At 46.6% G+C, this 17,726-nt stretch overlaps 1 protein-coding gene across 1 annotated transcript in view; it reads left to right on the top strand.

Annotated features, from left to right (window-relative positions):
• Window positions 1–17,726, top strand: part of LOC142290045 (uncharacterized) — a 56,105-nt gene that overhangs the window by 19,464 nt on the left and 18,915 nt on the right. The window contains exon 8 of the mRNA XM_075333990.1: window positions 11,455–11,729. Within this exon, the coding sequence (XP_075190105.1) occupies window positions 11,455–11,729 (275 nt within the window). The remainder of the gene's footprint in view (window positions 1–11,454; window positions 11,730–17,726) is intronic.

The raw sequence follows: 17,726 nt of genomic DNA, 5'->3' as shown, positions 1-17,726 counted from the left end.
TCTGTATCTGAGCCCGTCATCTGTGATACTGTCTGTATCTGAGCCCGTCATCTGTGATACTGTCTGTATCTGAGCCCATCATCTGTGATACTGTCTGTATCTGAGCCCATCATCTGTGATACTGTCAGTATCTGAGCACGTCATCTGTGATACTGTCTGTATCTGAGCCCGTCATCTGTGATACTGTCTGTATCTGAGCCCATCATCTGTGATACTGTCTGTATCTGAGCCCGTCATCTGTGATACTGTCTGTATCTGAGCCTGTCATCTGTGATACTGTCTGTATCTGAGCCCGTCATCTGTGATACTGTCTGTATCTGAGCCCGTCATCTGTGATACTGTCTGTATCTGAGCCCGTCATCTGTGATACTGTCTGTATCTGAGCCCATCATCTGTGATACTGTCTGTATCTGAGCCCATCATCTGTGATACTGTCTGTATCTGAGCCCGTCATCTGTGATACTGTCTGTATCTGAGCCCGTCATCTGTGATACTGTCTGTATCTGAGCCCACATCTGTGATACTGTCTGTACGTCAGTCCGTCATCTGTGATACTGTCTGTATCTGAGCCCATCATCTGTGATACTGTCTGTATCTGAGCCCGTCATCTGTGATACTGTCTGTATCTGAGCCCGTCATCTGTGATACTGTCTGTATCTGAGCCCGTCATCTGTGATACTGTCTGTATCTGAGCCCATCATCTGTTATACTGTCTGTATCTGAGCCTGTCATCTGTGATACTGTCTGTATCTGAGCCTGTCATCTGTGATACTGTCTGTATCTGAGCCCGTCATCTGTGATACTTTCTGTCTCTGAGCCCATCATCTGTGATACTGTCTGTATCTGAGCCCGTCATCTGTGATACTGTCTGTATCTGAGCCCGTCATCTGTGATACTGTCTGTATCTGAGCCCGTAATCTGTGATACTGTCTGTATCTGAGCCCGTCATCTGTGATACTGTCTGTATCTGAGCCCGTCATCTGTGATACTTTCTGTATCTGAGCCCGTCATCTGTGATACTGTCTGTATCTGAGCCCGTCATCTGTAATACTTTCTGTATCTGAGCCCATCATCTGTCATACTGTCTGTATCTGAGCCCGTCATCTGTGATACTGTCTGTATCTGAGCCCGTCATCTGTGATACTTCCTGTATCTGAGCCCGTCATCTGTGATACAGTCTGTATCTGAGCCCATCATCTGTGATACTGTCTGTATCTGAGCCCATCATCTGTGATACTGTCTGTATCTGAGCCCATCATCTGTGATACTGTCTGTATCTGAGCCCATCATCTGTGATACTGTCTGTATCTGAGCCCATTATGTGTGATACTGTCTGTATCTGAGCCCATTATCTGTGATACTGTCTGTATCTGAGCCCGTCATCTGTGATACTTTCTGTATCTGAGCCCGTCATCTGTGATACTGTCTGTATCTGAGCCCATCATCTGTGATACTTTCTGTATCTGAGCCTGTCATCTGTGATACTGTCTGTATCTGAGCCCGTCATCTGTGATACTTTCTGTATCTGAGCCCATCATCTGTGATACTGTCTGTATCTGAGCCCGTCATCTGTGATACTGTCTGTATCTGAGCCCGTCATCTGTGATACTGTCTGTATCTGAGCCCGTCATCTGTGATACTTTCTGTATCTGAGCCCATCATCTGTGATACTGTCTGTATCTGAGCCCATCATCTGTGATACTGTCTGTATCTGAACCCATCATCTGTGATACTGTCTGTATCTGAGCCCATTATGTGTGATACTGTCTGTATCTGAGCCCTTCATCTGTGATACTGTCTGTATCTGAGCTCGTCATCTGTGATACTTTCTGTATCTGAGCCCGTCATCTGTGATACTGTCTGTATCTGAGCCCGTCATCTGTGATACTTTCTGTATCTGAGCCTGTCATCTGTGATACTGTCTGTATCTGAGCCCGTCATCTGTGATACTGTCTGTATCTGAGCCCATTATGTGTGATACTGTCTGTATCTGAGCCCATCATCTGTGATACAGTCTGTATCTGAGCCCGTCATCTGTGATACTGTCTGTATCTGAGCCCATTATCTGTGATACTGTCTGTATCTGAGCCCGTCATCTGTGATACTGTCTGTATCTGAGCCCGTCATCTGTGATACTGTCTGTATCTGAGCCCATCATCTGTGATACTGTCTGTATCTGAGCCCATCATCTGTGATACTGTCAGTATCTGAGCACGTCATCTGTGATACTGTCTGTATCTGAGCCCGTCATCTGTGATACTTTCTGTATCTGAGCCCATCATCTGTGATACTGTCTGTATCTGAGCCTGTCATCTGTGATACTGTCTGTATCTGAGCCTGTCATCTGTGATACTGTCTGTATCTGAGCCCGTCATCTGTGATACTGTCTGTATCTGAGCCCGTCATCTGTGATACTGTCTGTATCTGAGCCCGTCATCTGTGATACTGTCTGTATCTGAGCCCATCATCTGTGATACTGTCTGTATCTGAGCCCATCATCTGTGATACTGTCTGTATCTGAGCCCGTCATCTGTGATACTGTCTGTATCTGAGCCCGTCATCTGTGATACTGTCTGTATCTGAGCCCGTCATCTGTGATACTGTCTGTATCTGAGCCCACATCTGTGATACTGTCTGTACGTCAGTCCGTCATCTGTGATACTGTCTGTATCTGAGCCCGTCATCTGTGATACTGTCTGTATCTGAGCCCGTCATCTGTGATACTGTCTGTATCTGAGCCCGTCATCTGTGATACTGTCTGTATCTGAGCCCGTCATCTGTGATACTGTCTGTATCTGAGCCCATCATCTGTGATACTGTCTGTATCTGAGCCTGTCATCTGTGATACTGTCTGTATCTGAGCCTGTCATCTGTGATACTGTCTGTATCTGAGCCCGTCATCTGTGATACTTTCTGTCTCTGAGCCCATCATCTGTGATACTGTCTGTATCTGAGCCCGTCATCTGTGATACTGTCTGTATCTGAGCCCGTCATCTGTGATACTGTCTGTATCTGAGCCCGTAATCTGTGATACTGTCTGTATCTGAGCCCGTCATCTGTGATACTGTCTGTATCTGAGCCCGTCATCTGTGATACTTTCTGTATCTGAGCCCGTCATCTGTGATACTGTCTGTATCTGAGCCCGTCATCTGTAATACTTTCTGTATCTGAGCCCATCATCTGTCATACTGTCTGTATCTGAGCCCGTCATCTGTGATACTGTCTGTATCTGAGCCCATCATCTGTGATACTTCCTGTATCTGAGCCCGTCATCTGTGATACAGTCTGTATCTGAGCCCATCATCTGTGATACTGTCTGTATCTGAGCCCATCATCTGTGATACTGTCTGTATCTGAGCCCATCATCTGTGATACTGTCTGTATCTGAGCCCATCATCTGTGATACTGTCTGTATCTGAGCCCATTATGTGTGATACTGTCTGTATCTGAGCCCATTATCTGTGATACTGTCTGTATCTGAGCCCGTCATCTGTGATACTTTCTGTATCTGAGCCCGTCATCTGTGATACTGTCTGTATCTGAGCCCATCATCTGTGATACTTTCTGTATCTGAGCCTGTCATCTGTGATACTGTCTGTATCTGAGCCCGTCATCTGTGATACTTTCTGTATCTGAGCCCATCATCTGTGATACTGTCTGTATCTGAGCCCGTCATCTGTGATACTGTCTGTATCTGAGCCCGTCATCTGTGATACTTCCTGTATCTGAACCCGTCATCTGTGATACAATCTGTATCTGAGCCCATCATCTGTGATACTGTCTGTATCTGAGCCCATCATCTGTGATACTGTCTGTATCTGAGCCCATCATCTGTGATACTGTCTGTATCTGAGCCCATTATGTGTGATACTGTCTGTATCTGAGCCCTTCATCTGTGATACTGTCTGTATCTGAGCCCGTCATCTGTGATACTTTCTGTATCTGAGCCCGTCATCTGTGATACTGTCTGTATCTGAGCCCGTCATCTGTGATACTTTCTGTATCTGAGCCTGTCATCTGTGATACTGTCTGTATCTGAGCCCGTCATCTGTGATACTTTCTGTATCTGAGCCCATCATCTGTGATACTGTCTGTATCTGAGCCCGTCATCTGTGATACTGTCTGTATCTGAGCCCGTCATCTGTGATACTTCCTGTATCTGAGCCCGTCATCTGTGATACAATCTGTATCTGAGCCCATCATCTGTGATACTGTCTGTATCTGAGCCCATCATCTGTGATACTGTCTGTATCTGAGCCCATCATCTGTGATACTGTCTGTATCTGAGCCCATCATCTGTGATACTGTCTGTATCTGAGCCCATTATGTGTGATACTGTCTGTATCTGAGCCCATTATCTGTGATACTGTCTGTATCTGAGCCCATCATCTGTGATACTGTCTGTATCTGAGCCCATCATCTGTGATACTGTCTGTATCTGAGCCCATTATCTGTGATACTGTCTGTATCTGAGCCCGTCATCTGTGATACTGTCTGTATCTGAGCCCGTCATCTGTGATACTGTCTGTATCTGAGCCCGTCATCTGTGATACTTTCTGTATCTGAGCCCGTCATCTGTCATACTGTCTGTATCTGAGCCCGTCATCTGTGATACTTTCTGTATCTGAGCCCATCATCTGTGATACAGTCTGTATCTGAGCCCATCATCTGTGATACTGTCTGTATCTGAGCCCGTCATCTGTGATACTGTCTGTATCTGAGCCCGTCATCTGTGATACTTCCTGTATCTGAGCCCGTCATCTGTGATACAGTCTGTATCTGAGCCCATTATGTGTGATACTGTCTGTATCTGAGCCCATTATCTGTGATACTGTCTGTATCTGAGCCCGTCATCTGTGATACTGTCTGTATCTGAGCCCGTCATCTGTGATACTGTCTGTATCTGAGCCCGTCATCTGTGATACTTTCTGTATCTGAGCCCATCATCTGTGATACTGTCTGTATCTGAGCCCGTCATCTGTGATACTGTCTGTATCTGAGCCCGTCATCTGTGATACTTTCTGTATCTGAACCCATCATCTGTGATACTGTCTGTATCTGAGCCCGTCATCTGTGATACTGTCTGTATCTGAGCCCGTCATCTGTGATACTTCCTGTATCTGAGTTCGTCATCTGTGATACAGTCTGTATCTGAGCCCATCATCTGTGATACTGTCTGTATCTGAGCCCATCATCTGTGATACTGTCTGTATCTGAGCTCATTATGTGTGATACTGTCTGTATCTGAGCCCATTATGTGTGATACTGTCTGTATCTGAGCCCATCATCTGTGATACAGTCTGTATCTGAGCCCGTCATCTGTGATATCTGTATCTGAGCCCATTATCTGTGATACTGTCTGTATCTGAGCCCATCATCTGTGATACTGTCTGTATCTGAGCCCATCATCTGTGATACAGTCTGTATCTGAGCCCATCATCTGTGATACTGTCTGTATCTGAGCCCGTCATCTGTGATACTGTCTGTATCTGAGCCCGTCATCTGTGATACTTCCTGTATCTGAGCCCGTCATCTGTGATACAGTCTGTATCTGAGCCCATTATGTGTGATACTGTCTGTATCTGAGCCCATTATCTGTGATACTGTCTGTATCTGAGCCCGTCATCTGTGATACTGTCTGTATCTGAGCCCATTATGTGTGATACTGTCTGTATCTGAGCCCATTATCTGTGATACTGTCTGTATCTGAGCCCGTCATCTGTGATACTGTCTGTATCTGAGCCCGTCATCTGTGATACTGTCTGTATCTGAGCCCGTCATCTGTGATACTTTCTGTATCTGAGCCCATCATCTGTGATACTGTCTGTATCTGAGCCCGTCATCTGTGATACTTTCTGTATCTGAACCCATCATCTGTGATACTGTCTGTATCTGAGCCCGTCATCTGTGATACTGTCTGTATCTGAGCCCGTCATCTGTGATACTTCCTGTATCTGAGTTCGTCATCTGTGATACAGTCTGTATCTGAGCCCATCATCTGTGATACTGTCTGTATCTGAGCCCATCATCTGTGATACTGTCTGTATCTGAGCTCATTATGTGTGATACTGTCTGTATCTGAGCCCATTATTTGTGATACTGTCTGTATCTGAGCCCATCATCTGTGATACAGTCTGTATCTGAGCCCGTCATCTGTGATACTGTCTGTATCTGAGCCCATTATCTGTGATACTGTCTGTATCTGAGCCCATCATCTGTGATACTGTCTGTATCTGAGCCCATCATCTGTGATACTGTCTGTATCTGAGCCCGTCATCTGTGATACTGTCTGTATCTGAGCCCATCATCTGTGGTACTTCCTGTATCTGAGCCCGTCATCTGTGATACAGTCTGTATCTGAGCCCATCATCTGTGATACTGTCTGTATCTGAGCCCATTATCTGTGATACTGTCTGTATCTGAGCCCATTATGTGTGATACTGTCTGTATCTGAGCCCATTATCTGTGATACTGTCTGTATCTGAGCCCATCATCTGTGATACTGTCTGTATCTGAGCCCATTATCTGTGATACTGTCTGTATCTGAGCCCATCATCTGTGATACTGCCTGTATCTGAGCCCGTCATCTGTGATACTGTCTGTATCTGAGCCCATCATCTGTGATACTGTCTGTATCTGAGCCCATCATCTGTGATACTGTCTGTATATGAGCCCACATCTGTGATACTGTCTGTATCTGAGCCCATCATCTGTGATACTGTCTGTATCTGAGCCCATCATCTGTGATACTGTCTGTATCTGAGCCCATCATCTGTGATACTGTCTGTATCTGAGCCCATCATCTGTGATACTGTCTGTATCTGAGCCCATTATGTGTGATACTGTCTGTATCTGAGCCCATTATCTGTGATACTGTCTGTATCTGAGCCCGTCATCTGTGATACTGTCTGTATCTGAGCCCATCATCTGTGATACTGTCTGTATCTGAGCCCGTCATCTGTGATACTGTCTGTATCTGAGCCCGTCATCTGTGATACTTCCTGTATCTGAGCTCGTCATCTGTGATACTGTCTGTATCTGAGCCCGTCATCTGTGATACTGTCTGTATCTGAGCCCATCATCTGTGATACTGTCTGTATCTGAGCCCATCATCTGTGATACTGTCTGTATCTGAGCCCATCATCTGTGATACTGTCTGTATCTGAGCCCATCATCTGTGATACTGTCTGTATCTGAGCCCATCATCTGTGATACTGTCTGTATCTGAGCCCATTATGTGTGATACTGTCTGTATCTGAGCCAATTATCTGTGATACTGTCTGTATCTGAGCCCGTCATCTGTGATACTGTCTGTATCTGATATTCCCCCTGATTGCTGACATTTATGGTCCCGTCTCGGAGGAGCAGCTGATAATCCCCTTATTGCAGATGTGATCTGCTGCAGCCGGTATATTGATGACGTGTTTATCTGATCCGGGGCCGCTCCACGGCTCATCGATTATATTAATGGGAATTTATATTATGTGGAGTTTACACATTGCTGGGCACTAACTTTTGTGGACTCGTGTCTGGTGGGATATAAATGATCTGGATCTATTGATTCTCCGACATTGTAAAGTGACTGCAGGAGATTCCGTCACCGTCACATCCCAAACACACAAAGTGTCCCTGATGGAGACTAAACTGGGAAGAGTCATCTGTTCTGCGCTGGAAAATACGAGGCCCCTAAATGGGACATTACAGTGAGAGTAAACAGGCTAAGGCTATGTGCGCACGTTGCGTTCTATGCAGTGCAGAAAAGAACGCACCCTCTGGCAGACTGGACACTGCGTTTATAAAATAAAATGCATCCACAACACATGCATTTTGGATGCTTTTTCCATGTATTTTGCATGCGTTTTGGATGCATTTTTGACAGTGCGTTCCCCCAGCAATTCAGCTCTGCTACATGCTGGCTGACAGCAGACACAGACAGAGTCGCGCGATGAGAATGAACTCTGGTGAACTTCACCTGACTTCATTGTCATACCGCGGCTCTGTCTGTGTGTGGCGTCCTGATTAGCGGTCACCCGTGAACGACTCACCGGTGACCGCTAATCCCCTGAGTGACTGAAGTGAGCAGTGCGATTAGCGCTGCCGTCACTCAGGTTACCTGCGGATAGCTGGAGTCCTCCACCCGAGACCGCAACTCATCTGTGACTTCATCGCTGATCGCGCGGCTCACTTCAGGTGCTGCGTGGAGCTGACAGAGCGGTCTGGTCTGTGGCCGCTCTTGTCAGCTTCATGTAGCAGAGCTGAGAGCGTCGCAGGACCTCTGTGGATTACGTCGGACCTGGAGGGGTATTTGAGGATTTTAATAAAGTGGTGAAAGAGGGTGGTTTTTTTGTCTTTTATTCCAAATAAAGGATTTTTTTGGGTGTTTGTGTTCATTTACTGTCACTTACAGGTTAATCATGGAATGTGTCTCATAGACGCCTGTCATGATCAACCTAGGACTTAGTGGGAGCTATGGGCTGCTGCCATTAACTCCTTATTACCCCGATTGCCACCGCACCAGGGAAATTCGAGAAGAGCCGGGTAAAGTCCCAGGACTGTGGCATCTACAGGATGCGGCAATTCCGGGCGGCTGCTGGCTGATATTGTTAGGCTGGGAGGCTCCCTATAACGTGGCGCTCCCCATTCTGAGAATACCAGCCTTCAACCGTGTGGCTTTACCCTGGCTGGTATCAAAATTGGGGGGGGGCCGCACATCGTTTTTTTAAAAATTTTTATTTTTTTATTTTACTGCACGATATAGACCCGCCCACTGGCGGCTGTGAGTGGTTGCAGTGAGACAGCTGTCACTCAGCGTGGGGGCGCGTCTGACTGCAACCAATCATAGGCGCCGGTGGGCGGGGGAAGCAGAGAATACGAGATTGAATAATGGGCGGCCGGCACTTTCAAAAGAGGAAAAGCCGCCGGAACAGTGGATCGGGAATCGGTGAGTATGAGAGAGGGGGAGAGACCGACCGACGGACAGAGAGAGGGACAGACAGAGAGACACAGAGCGACCAACTGACAGAGAAAGAGACCGGCAGACAAAGGGAGATTCACCGACATCCACAGACAGAGATTGACTGACATTGACAGAGACTGAAAAGTCTCTCTCTGTCAAAAAAGCATGCGGAACGCAACAAAAACGCAGTCCAACTGCATTTGGTTGCGTTCTGACCCACATCATTGATTTCAATGGGTGGAGAACGCAGCTACAACGCACAAAAGAAGTGACATGCTGCTTTTTTTCCCGCAGCGATTTTGGGCATCCAAAACGCTGCGTTTACAAACGCAGCGTGCGCATTGATTTTTCGGCTTTCTCATAGACTTTGCTGGGGAAGCTGAACGCATGCAATTTGGCACTGAAAACGCTGCAGTTCAAAACGCACCGTTTCCGCGGGAAAAAACGCAACGTGTGCACATAGCCTAAATGGGCTACAACTAAACATGGAGACGTCTACTGCTGTCCATACTTTGCCTAGAATATTATATTATATTATATTATTTTTTTTTTCCTTTGCTATCACAGGATGAACAATACAAAGTGTCCGTCATTTCTCCCCATAACGGAGCCTCTACTTTAGGGATTCCCTTGTGTTATATCAGTCATTACTTGTTGGGCTTTGTTTGTTTTTGCTGCGTTTTGTGTAAATCTCATGCCCACCGCTGCTTCTCTTTTTCCTGATTGACGTGGACCCTGCACAATGCCTATTCTTCCCGTTCTGTTGGAATGATAATAGGACCTGTCATCTCAGTCTCACTATTCTTCAAGTGAAAAATAGCCTTGTTTATCCATTATAACAGGATCTGTGGAGTCCTGGGGGCATGAAACAGCCGGCGTCTGTATGAAACGGCCGGCGTTTGTATGAAACGGCCGGCGTTTGTATGAAACGGCCGGCGTCTGTATGAAACGGCCGGCGTCTGTATGAAACGGCCGGCGTCTGTATGAAACGGCCGGCGTCTGTATGAAATGGCCGGCGTCTGTATGGACGCATTCTCCAATACAACCGGCTGGGTTCTTAAGTTGCCACAATAAACCGAAGTTTTTACGCAATGGTGAGCGCCATCACTGTGTTTTTTATTCTCTCTTTTCATGAATAATTATGTGGGCTCAGAGGACGGGGAGTTGGGGCTCAGGAGGGTCGGCGATGCTGCGGGCTCGGAGGAAGGGGTGACGCATCTCAAGAGGGTCAGTGTCCGGCAGCGGAGGGTTGGCAATACTGTGAGCTCGTTAGGTGTCATGGTGGCGGGCGCCATTGATCTGCGGGCACCATTGAATTGCCGCCAGTTGACATGATGGACTTCAAGAAAATGACCGTGTAGGCTAATCTGCACACACGCCGCCTCCACGTCCTTCGTGTCAACAGCCAGCGATTCACTGGAGCCCACAGTCCACTGGCAGATTAATGGCACTTGTCGCCGCAACACTCCTTGAGCCCACAATATCACCAACCCTCCGCTGCCACACACTGACCTTCTTGAACCGCGACACCCCCCTCCACAGAGACCACTGGCAGATCAATGGTGCCCACTGACACAACACCCCCCCGAGCCCGCAGTATCGCCGACCCTCTGCACACTGACCCTCTTGAGCCGCGACGTCCCCTCCTCCGAGTCCGCAGCATCGCTGATCCTCCTGAGCCGCTACGCCCCCTCCTCCGAGTCCGCAGCATCGCTGACCCTCCTGAGCCGCGACGCCCTATCCTCAGAGTCCGCAGCATCGCTGACCCTCCTGAGCCACGACACCCCCTCCTCCGAGCCCACAGCATTATCGACCCTCCTGAGCCACAACACCGCCTCTTCCGAGCCTGCAGCATCGCCGATCCTCCTTAGCTGCAACACCCTATCCTCCAAGTCCGCACCATTGCCCACCCTACTGAGTCGCAACACCCCTTCCTCTGAACCCGCAGCATCGCTGACCCTCCTGAGTTGCGACACCCCCTCCTACAAGCTTGCAGTATCGCCTGCCTCCTGTGACCTTCCTGAGCTGCTCCACCACCGCCGCTCCCCCCTGGTGAGCTAATATAAGACGCACTAGGATTATAAGACGGACCTTCATTTTAACAGTAAAAATTATTTTGTTTCCTATTTTCCTCCTTCAAATTTGGGGTGCGTCTTATAATCCAGTGCGTCTTATAAAACTAAAAATACGGTAATGAAAACCCACACATTCAGACGGTTGAAGATTCATGTCGGTGGAGCAGAGCCTTTCTTGTCTTTGCCTATGTCAATCCCTTTAGTGTTTTTGTCACGTTGTTTCCCCCATAGAAAGCAATGAGAAAGTGCAAAAACGCGGCTCTCAGTTTTTTGCTACATATTTGGTGGAGAAATCGCAGGTCCAGACAAATGTGAAGCCATGTGTTTTTGTATTTTTGTGAGGTCTTGGTTTCTGGGGTGTTCGTTTCTCCTGACACCAAGAACAATTAAATTAGTGATAATGGAAATAGTGACTTGTTAAAGGAAACAATCCGCCACTGATCCACGTCCCCCGACTGATCCGCGTCCCCCGACTGATCCACGTCCCCCGACTGATCCGCGTCCCCCGACTGATCCACGTCCCCCGACTGATCCACGTCCCCCGACTGATCCGCGTCCCCCGACTGATCCACGTCCCCCGACTGATCCGCGTCCCCCGACTGATCCACGTCCCCCGACTGATCCGCGTCCCCCGACTGATCCACGTCCCCCGACTGATCCACGTCCCCCGACTGATCCACGTCCCCCGACTGATCCACGTCCCCCGCTGATTTTACTTTTGCAATGCTGGACTTTTTCATGAGTTGATGTAACCTCAGTTCATGGCTGCGCTTCATCCAGATTTTTTTTTTTTGGCTCCAAAGAGTCACTATTTTTTCAGACGTAAAAAACTTTTTTTCCACTAAATATTATGATCAGATTGCTTTTTTCCCCCAAAATGGACCCAGAAACGCGTGTGCTCCACACGTACACAGACCATGTCAAAACACGAACGTGTGACCAAGCCCATGGGTCTACGTGTGCCCGTGTCTCCGGTACCTGTGAAAACAGACGTGTGAAGGAGCCTAAAACAGCGACACTTTCTACAGGGAATAAGAATCGCTGTACATGATGGTGGCTGATCACTGACCACTATGTAACATGGGGGAATATAATGGACTAATTCTGAACACAACCCTGTTATAAGAGGGTGTTTGCACTTATGTAACAACATTATTTTACTCCTGATATTTTTATTTCCTCCTCAAGATGATTTCTCAATGTATTCAAACAGATTAGGGGTGGAAAAAAGTTCGGAAATCCTTAAGGTGATTATTAAAACCTGGCATTTTATCAGGGGCGTGTATACTTTTTATATCCACTCAATATCTGTATTATTGTGAGCTACTTTCCTATACTGTCTGCTAAGCCGTGTATCTAATCCTATCCTGTGTGATACTGTCTGCTGAGCTGTGTATCTAATCCTATCCTGTGTGATACTGTCTGCTGAGCTGTGTATCTAATCCTATCCTGTGTGATACTGTCTGCTGAGCTTTGTATCTAATCCTATCCTGTGTGATACTGTCTGCTGAGCTGTGTATCTAATCCTATCCTGTGTGATACTGTCTGCTGAGCTGTGTATCTAATCCTCTCCTGTGTGACACTGCCTGCTGAGCTGTGTATCTAATTCTATCCTGTGTGATACTGTCTGCTGAGCTGTGTATCTAATCCTCTCCTGTGTGATACTGTCTGCTGAGCTGTGTATCTAATCCTCTCCTGTGTGATACTGTCTGCTGAGCTGTGTATCTAATCCTCTCCTGTGTGATACTGTCTGCTGAGCTGTGTATCTAATTCTATCCTGTGTGATACTGTCTGCTGAGCTGTGTATCTAATCCTATCCTGTGTGATACTTTCTGCTGAGCTGTGTATCTAATCCTATCCTGTGTGATACTGTCTGCTGAGCCGTGTATCTAATCCTATCCTGTGTGATACTGTCTGCTGAGCTGTGCATCTAATCCTATCCTGTGTGATACTGTCTGCTGAGCTGTGTACCTAATCCTATCCTGTGTGATACTGTCTGCTGAGCTGTGTATCTAATCCTATCCTGTGTGATACTGTCTGCTGAGCTGTGTATCTAATCCTATCCTGTGTGATACTGTCTGCTGAGCTGTGTATCTAATCCTATCCTGGGTGATACTGCTGAGCTGTGTATCTAATCCTCTCCTGTGTGATACTGTCTGCTGAGCTGTGTATCTAATCCTCTCCTGTGTGATACTGTCTGCTGAGCTGTGTATCTAATCCTATCCTGTGTGATACTGCCTGCTGAGCTGTGTATCTAATTCTATCCTGTTTGATACTGTCTGCTGAGCCGTGTATCTAATCCTCTCCTGTGTGATACTGCCTGCTGAGCTGTGTATCTAATTCTATCGTGTGATACTGTCTGCTGAGCTGTGTATCTAATCCCCTCCTGTGTGATACTGTCTGCTGAGCTGTGTATCTAATCCCCTCCTGTGTGATACTGTCTGCTGAGCTGTGTATCTAATCCTACTCTGTGTGATACTGTCTGCTAAGCTGTGTATCTAATCCTCTCCTGTGTGATACTGTCTGCTGAGCTGTGTATCTAATCATATCCTGTGTGATACTGTCTTCTGAGCTGTGTATCTAATCCTATCCTGTGTGATACTGTCTGCTGAGCTGTGTATCTAATCCTATCCTGTGTGATACTGTCTGCTGAGCTGTGTATCTAATCCTATCCTGTGTGATACTGTCTGCTGAGCTGTGTATCTAATCCTATCCTGTGTGATACTGTCTGCTGAGCTTTGTATCTAATCCTATCCTGTGTGATACTGTCTGCTGAGCTGTGTATCTAATTCTATCCTGTGTGATACTGTCTGCTGAGCTGTGTATCTAATTCTATCCTGTGTGATACTGTCTGCTGAGCTGTGTATCTAATCCTCTCCTGTGTGACACTGCCTGCTGAGCTGTGTATCTAATTCTATCCTGTGTGATACTTTCTGCTGAGCTGTGTATCTAATCCTCTCCTGTGTGATACTGTCTGCTGAGCTGTGTATCTAATCCTCTCCTGTGTGATACTGTCTGCTGAGCTGTGTATCTAATCCTCTCCTGTGTGATACTGTCTGCTGAGCTGTGTATCTAATTCTATCCTGTGTGATACTGTCTGCTGAGCTGTGTATCTAATCCTATCCTCTGTGATACTGTCTGCTGAGCTGTGTATCTAATCCTATCCTGTGTGATACTGTCTGCTGAGCTGTGTATCTAATCCTATCCTGTGTGATACTGTCTGCTGAGCTGTGTATCTAATCCTATCCTGGGTGATACTGTCTGCTGAGCTGTGTATCTAATCCTCTCCTGTGTGATACTGTCTGCTGAGCTGTGTATCTAATCCTCTCCTGTGTGATACTGTCTGCTGAGCTGTGTATCTAATCCTATCCTGTGTGATACTGTCTGCTGAGCTGTGTATCTAATTCTATCCTGTGTGATACTGTCTGCTGAGCTGTGTATCTAATCCTATCCTGTGTGATACTGTCTGCTGAGCTGTGTATCTAATTCTATCTTGTGTGATACTGTCTGCTGAGCCGTGTATCTAATCCTCTCCTGTGTGATACTGCCTGCTGAGCTGTGTATCTAATTCTATCCTGTGTGATACTGTCTGCTGAGCCGTGTATCTAATCCTCTCCTGTGTGATACTGCCTGCTGAGCTGTGTATCTAATTCTATCGTGTGATACTGTCTGCTGAGCTGTGTATCTAATCCCCTCCTGTGTGATACTGTCTGCTGAGCTGTGTATCTAATCCCCTCCTGTGTGATACTGTCTGCTGAGCTGTGTATCTAATCCTACTCTGTGTGATACTGTCTGCTAAGCTGTGTATCTAATCCTCTCCTGTGTGATACTGTCTGCTGAGCTGTGTATCTAATCCTCTCCTGTGTGATACTGTCTGCTGAGCTGTGTATCTAATCCTATCCTGTGTGATACTGTCTGCTGAGCTGTGTATCTAATCCTATCCTGTGTGATACTGTCTGCTGAGCTGTGTATCTAATCCTATCCTGTGTGATACTGTCTGCTGAGCTGTGTATCTAATCCTATCCTGTGTGATACTGTCTGCTGAGCTGTGTATCTAATCCTATCCTGTGTGATACTGTCTGTTGAGCTGTGTATCTAATCCTATCCTGTGTGATACTTTCTGCTGAGCTGTGTATCTAATCCTATCCTGTGTGATACTGTCTTCTGAGCTGTGTATCTAATCCTATCCTGTGTGATACTGTCTGCTGAGCTGTGTATCTAATCCTATCCTGTGTGATACTGTCTGCTGAGCTGTGTATCTAATCCTATCCTGTGTGATACTGTCTGCTGAGCTGTGTATCTAATCCTATCCTGGGTGATACCGTCTGCTGAGCTGTGTATCTAATCCTATCCTGTGTGATACCGTCTGCTGAGCTGTGTATCTAATCCTATCCTGTGTCATACTGTCTGCTGAGCTGTGTATCTAATCCTATCCTGTGTAATACTGTCTTCTGAGCTGTGTATCTAATCCTATCCTGTGTGATACTGTCTGCTGAGATGTGTATCTAATTCTATCCTATGTGATACTGTCTGCTGAGCCGTGTATCTAATCCTCTCCTGTGTGATACTGTCTGCTGAGCCGTGTATCTAATCCTATCCTGTGTGATACTGTCTGCAGAGCCGTGTATCTAATCCTATCCTGTGTGATACTGTCTGCTGAGCTGTGTATCTAATCCTATCCTGTGTGATACTGTCTGCTGAGCTGTGTATCTAATCCTATCCTGTGTGATACTGTCTGCAGAGCCGTGTATCTAATCCTATCCTGTGTGATACTGTCTGCTGAGCTGTGTATCTAATCCTATCCTGTGTGATACTGTCTGCTGAGCCGTGTATCTAATCCTCTCCTGTGTGATACTGTCTGCTGAGCTGTGTATCTAATTCTATCCTGTGTGATACTGTCTGCTGAGCCGTGTATCTAATCCTCTCCTGTGTGATACTGCCTGCTGAGCTGTGTATCTAATTCTATCCTGTGTGATACTGTCTGCTGAGCCGTGTATCTAATCCTCTCCTGTGTGATACTGCCTGCTGAGCTGTGTATCTAATTCTATCGTGTGATACTGTCTGCTGAGCTGTGTATCTAATCCCCTCCTGTGTGATACTGTCTGCTGAGCTGTGTATCTAATCCTACTCTGTGTGATACTGTCTGCTAAGCTGTGTATCTAATCCTCTCCTGTGTGATACTGTCTGCTGAGCTGTGTATCTAATCCTCTCCTGTGTGATACTGTCTGCTGAGCTGTGTATCTAATCCTATCCTGTGTGATACTGTCTGCTGAGCTGTGTATCTAATCCTATCCTGTGTGATACTGTCTGCTGAGCTGTGTATCTAATCCTATCCTGTGTGATACTGTCTGCTGAGCTGTGTATCTAATCCTATCCTGTGTGATACTGTCTGCTGAGCTGTGTATCTAATCCTATCCTGTGTGATACTGTCTGCTGAGCTGTGTATCTAATCCTATCCTGTGTGATACTTTCTGCTGAGCTGTGTATCTAATCCTATCCTGTGTGATACTGTCTTCTGAGCTGTGTATCTAATCCTATCCTGTGTGATACTGTCTGCTGAGCTGTGTATCTAATCCTATCCTGTGTGATACTGTCTGCTGAGCTGTGTATCTAATCCTATCCTGTGTGATACTGTCTGCTGAGCTGTGTATCTAATCCTATCCTGGGTGATACCGTCTGCTGAGCTGTGTATCTAATCCTATCCTGTGTGATACCGTCTGCTGAGCTGTGTATCTAATCCTATCCTGTGTGATACTGTCTGCTGAGCTGTGTATCTAATCCTATCCTGTGTAATACTGTCTTCTGAGCTGTGTATCTAATCCTATCCTGTGTGATACTGTCTGCTGAGATGTGTATCTAATTCTATCCTGTGTGATACTGTCTGCTGAGCCGTGTATCTAATCCTCTCCTGTGTGATACTGTCTGCTGAGCCGTGTATCTAATCCTATCCTGTGTGATACTGTCTGCAGAGCCGTGTATCTAATCCTATCCTGTGTGATACTGTCTGCTGAGCTGTGTATCTAATCCTATCCTGTGTGATACTGTCTGCTGAGCTGTGTGTCTAATCCTCTCCTGTGTGATACTGTCTGCTGAGCTGTGTATCTAATCCTCTCCTGTGTGATACTGTCTGCTGAGCTGTGTATCTAATCCTATCCTGTGTGATACCGTCTGCTGAGCTGTGTATCTAATCCTATCCTGTGTGATACCGTCTGCTGAGCTGTGTATCTAATCCTATCCTGTGTGATACTGTCTGCTGAGCTGTGTGTCTAACCCTCTCCTGTGTGATACTGTCTGAGGAGCTGTGTATCTAATCCTATCCTGTGTGGTACTGTCTGCTGAGCTGTGTATCTAATCCTATCCTGTGTGATACTGTCTGCTGAGCTGTGTATCTAATCCTATCCTGTGTGATACTGTCTGCTGAGCTGTGTATCTAATCCTCTCCTGTGTGATACTGTCTGCTGAGCTGTGTATCTAATCCTCTCCTGTGTGATACTGTCTGCTGAGCTGTGTATCTAATCCTCTCCTGTGTGATACTGTCTGCTGAGCTGTGTATCTAATCCTCTGCTGTGTGATACTGTCTGCTGAGCTGTGTATCTAATCCTCTGCTGTGTGATACTGTCTGCTGAGCTGTGTATCTAATCCTGTCCTGTGTGATACTGTCTGCTGAGCTGTGTATCTAATCCTCTGCTGTGTGA

The sequence above is a fragment of the Anomaloglossus baeobatrachus genome, chromosome 2, assembly GCF_048569485.1.
Source record: "Anomaloglossus baeobatrachus isolate aAnoBae1 chromosome 2, aAnoBae1.hap1, whole genome shotgun sequence".
In the NCBI taxonomy this organism is placed as follows: Eukaryota; Metazoa; Chordata; class Amphibia; order Anura; family Aromobatidae; genus Anomaloglossus; species Anomaloglossus baeobatrachus.
Note: the sequence above shows the minus strand (reverse complement) of the source record. Positions and strands in the feature narration are given on the sequence as shown.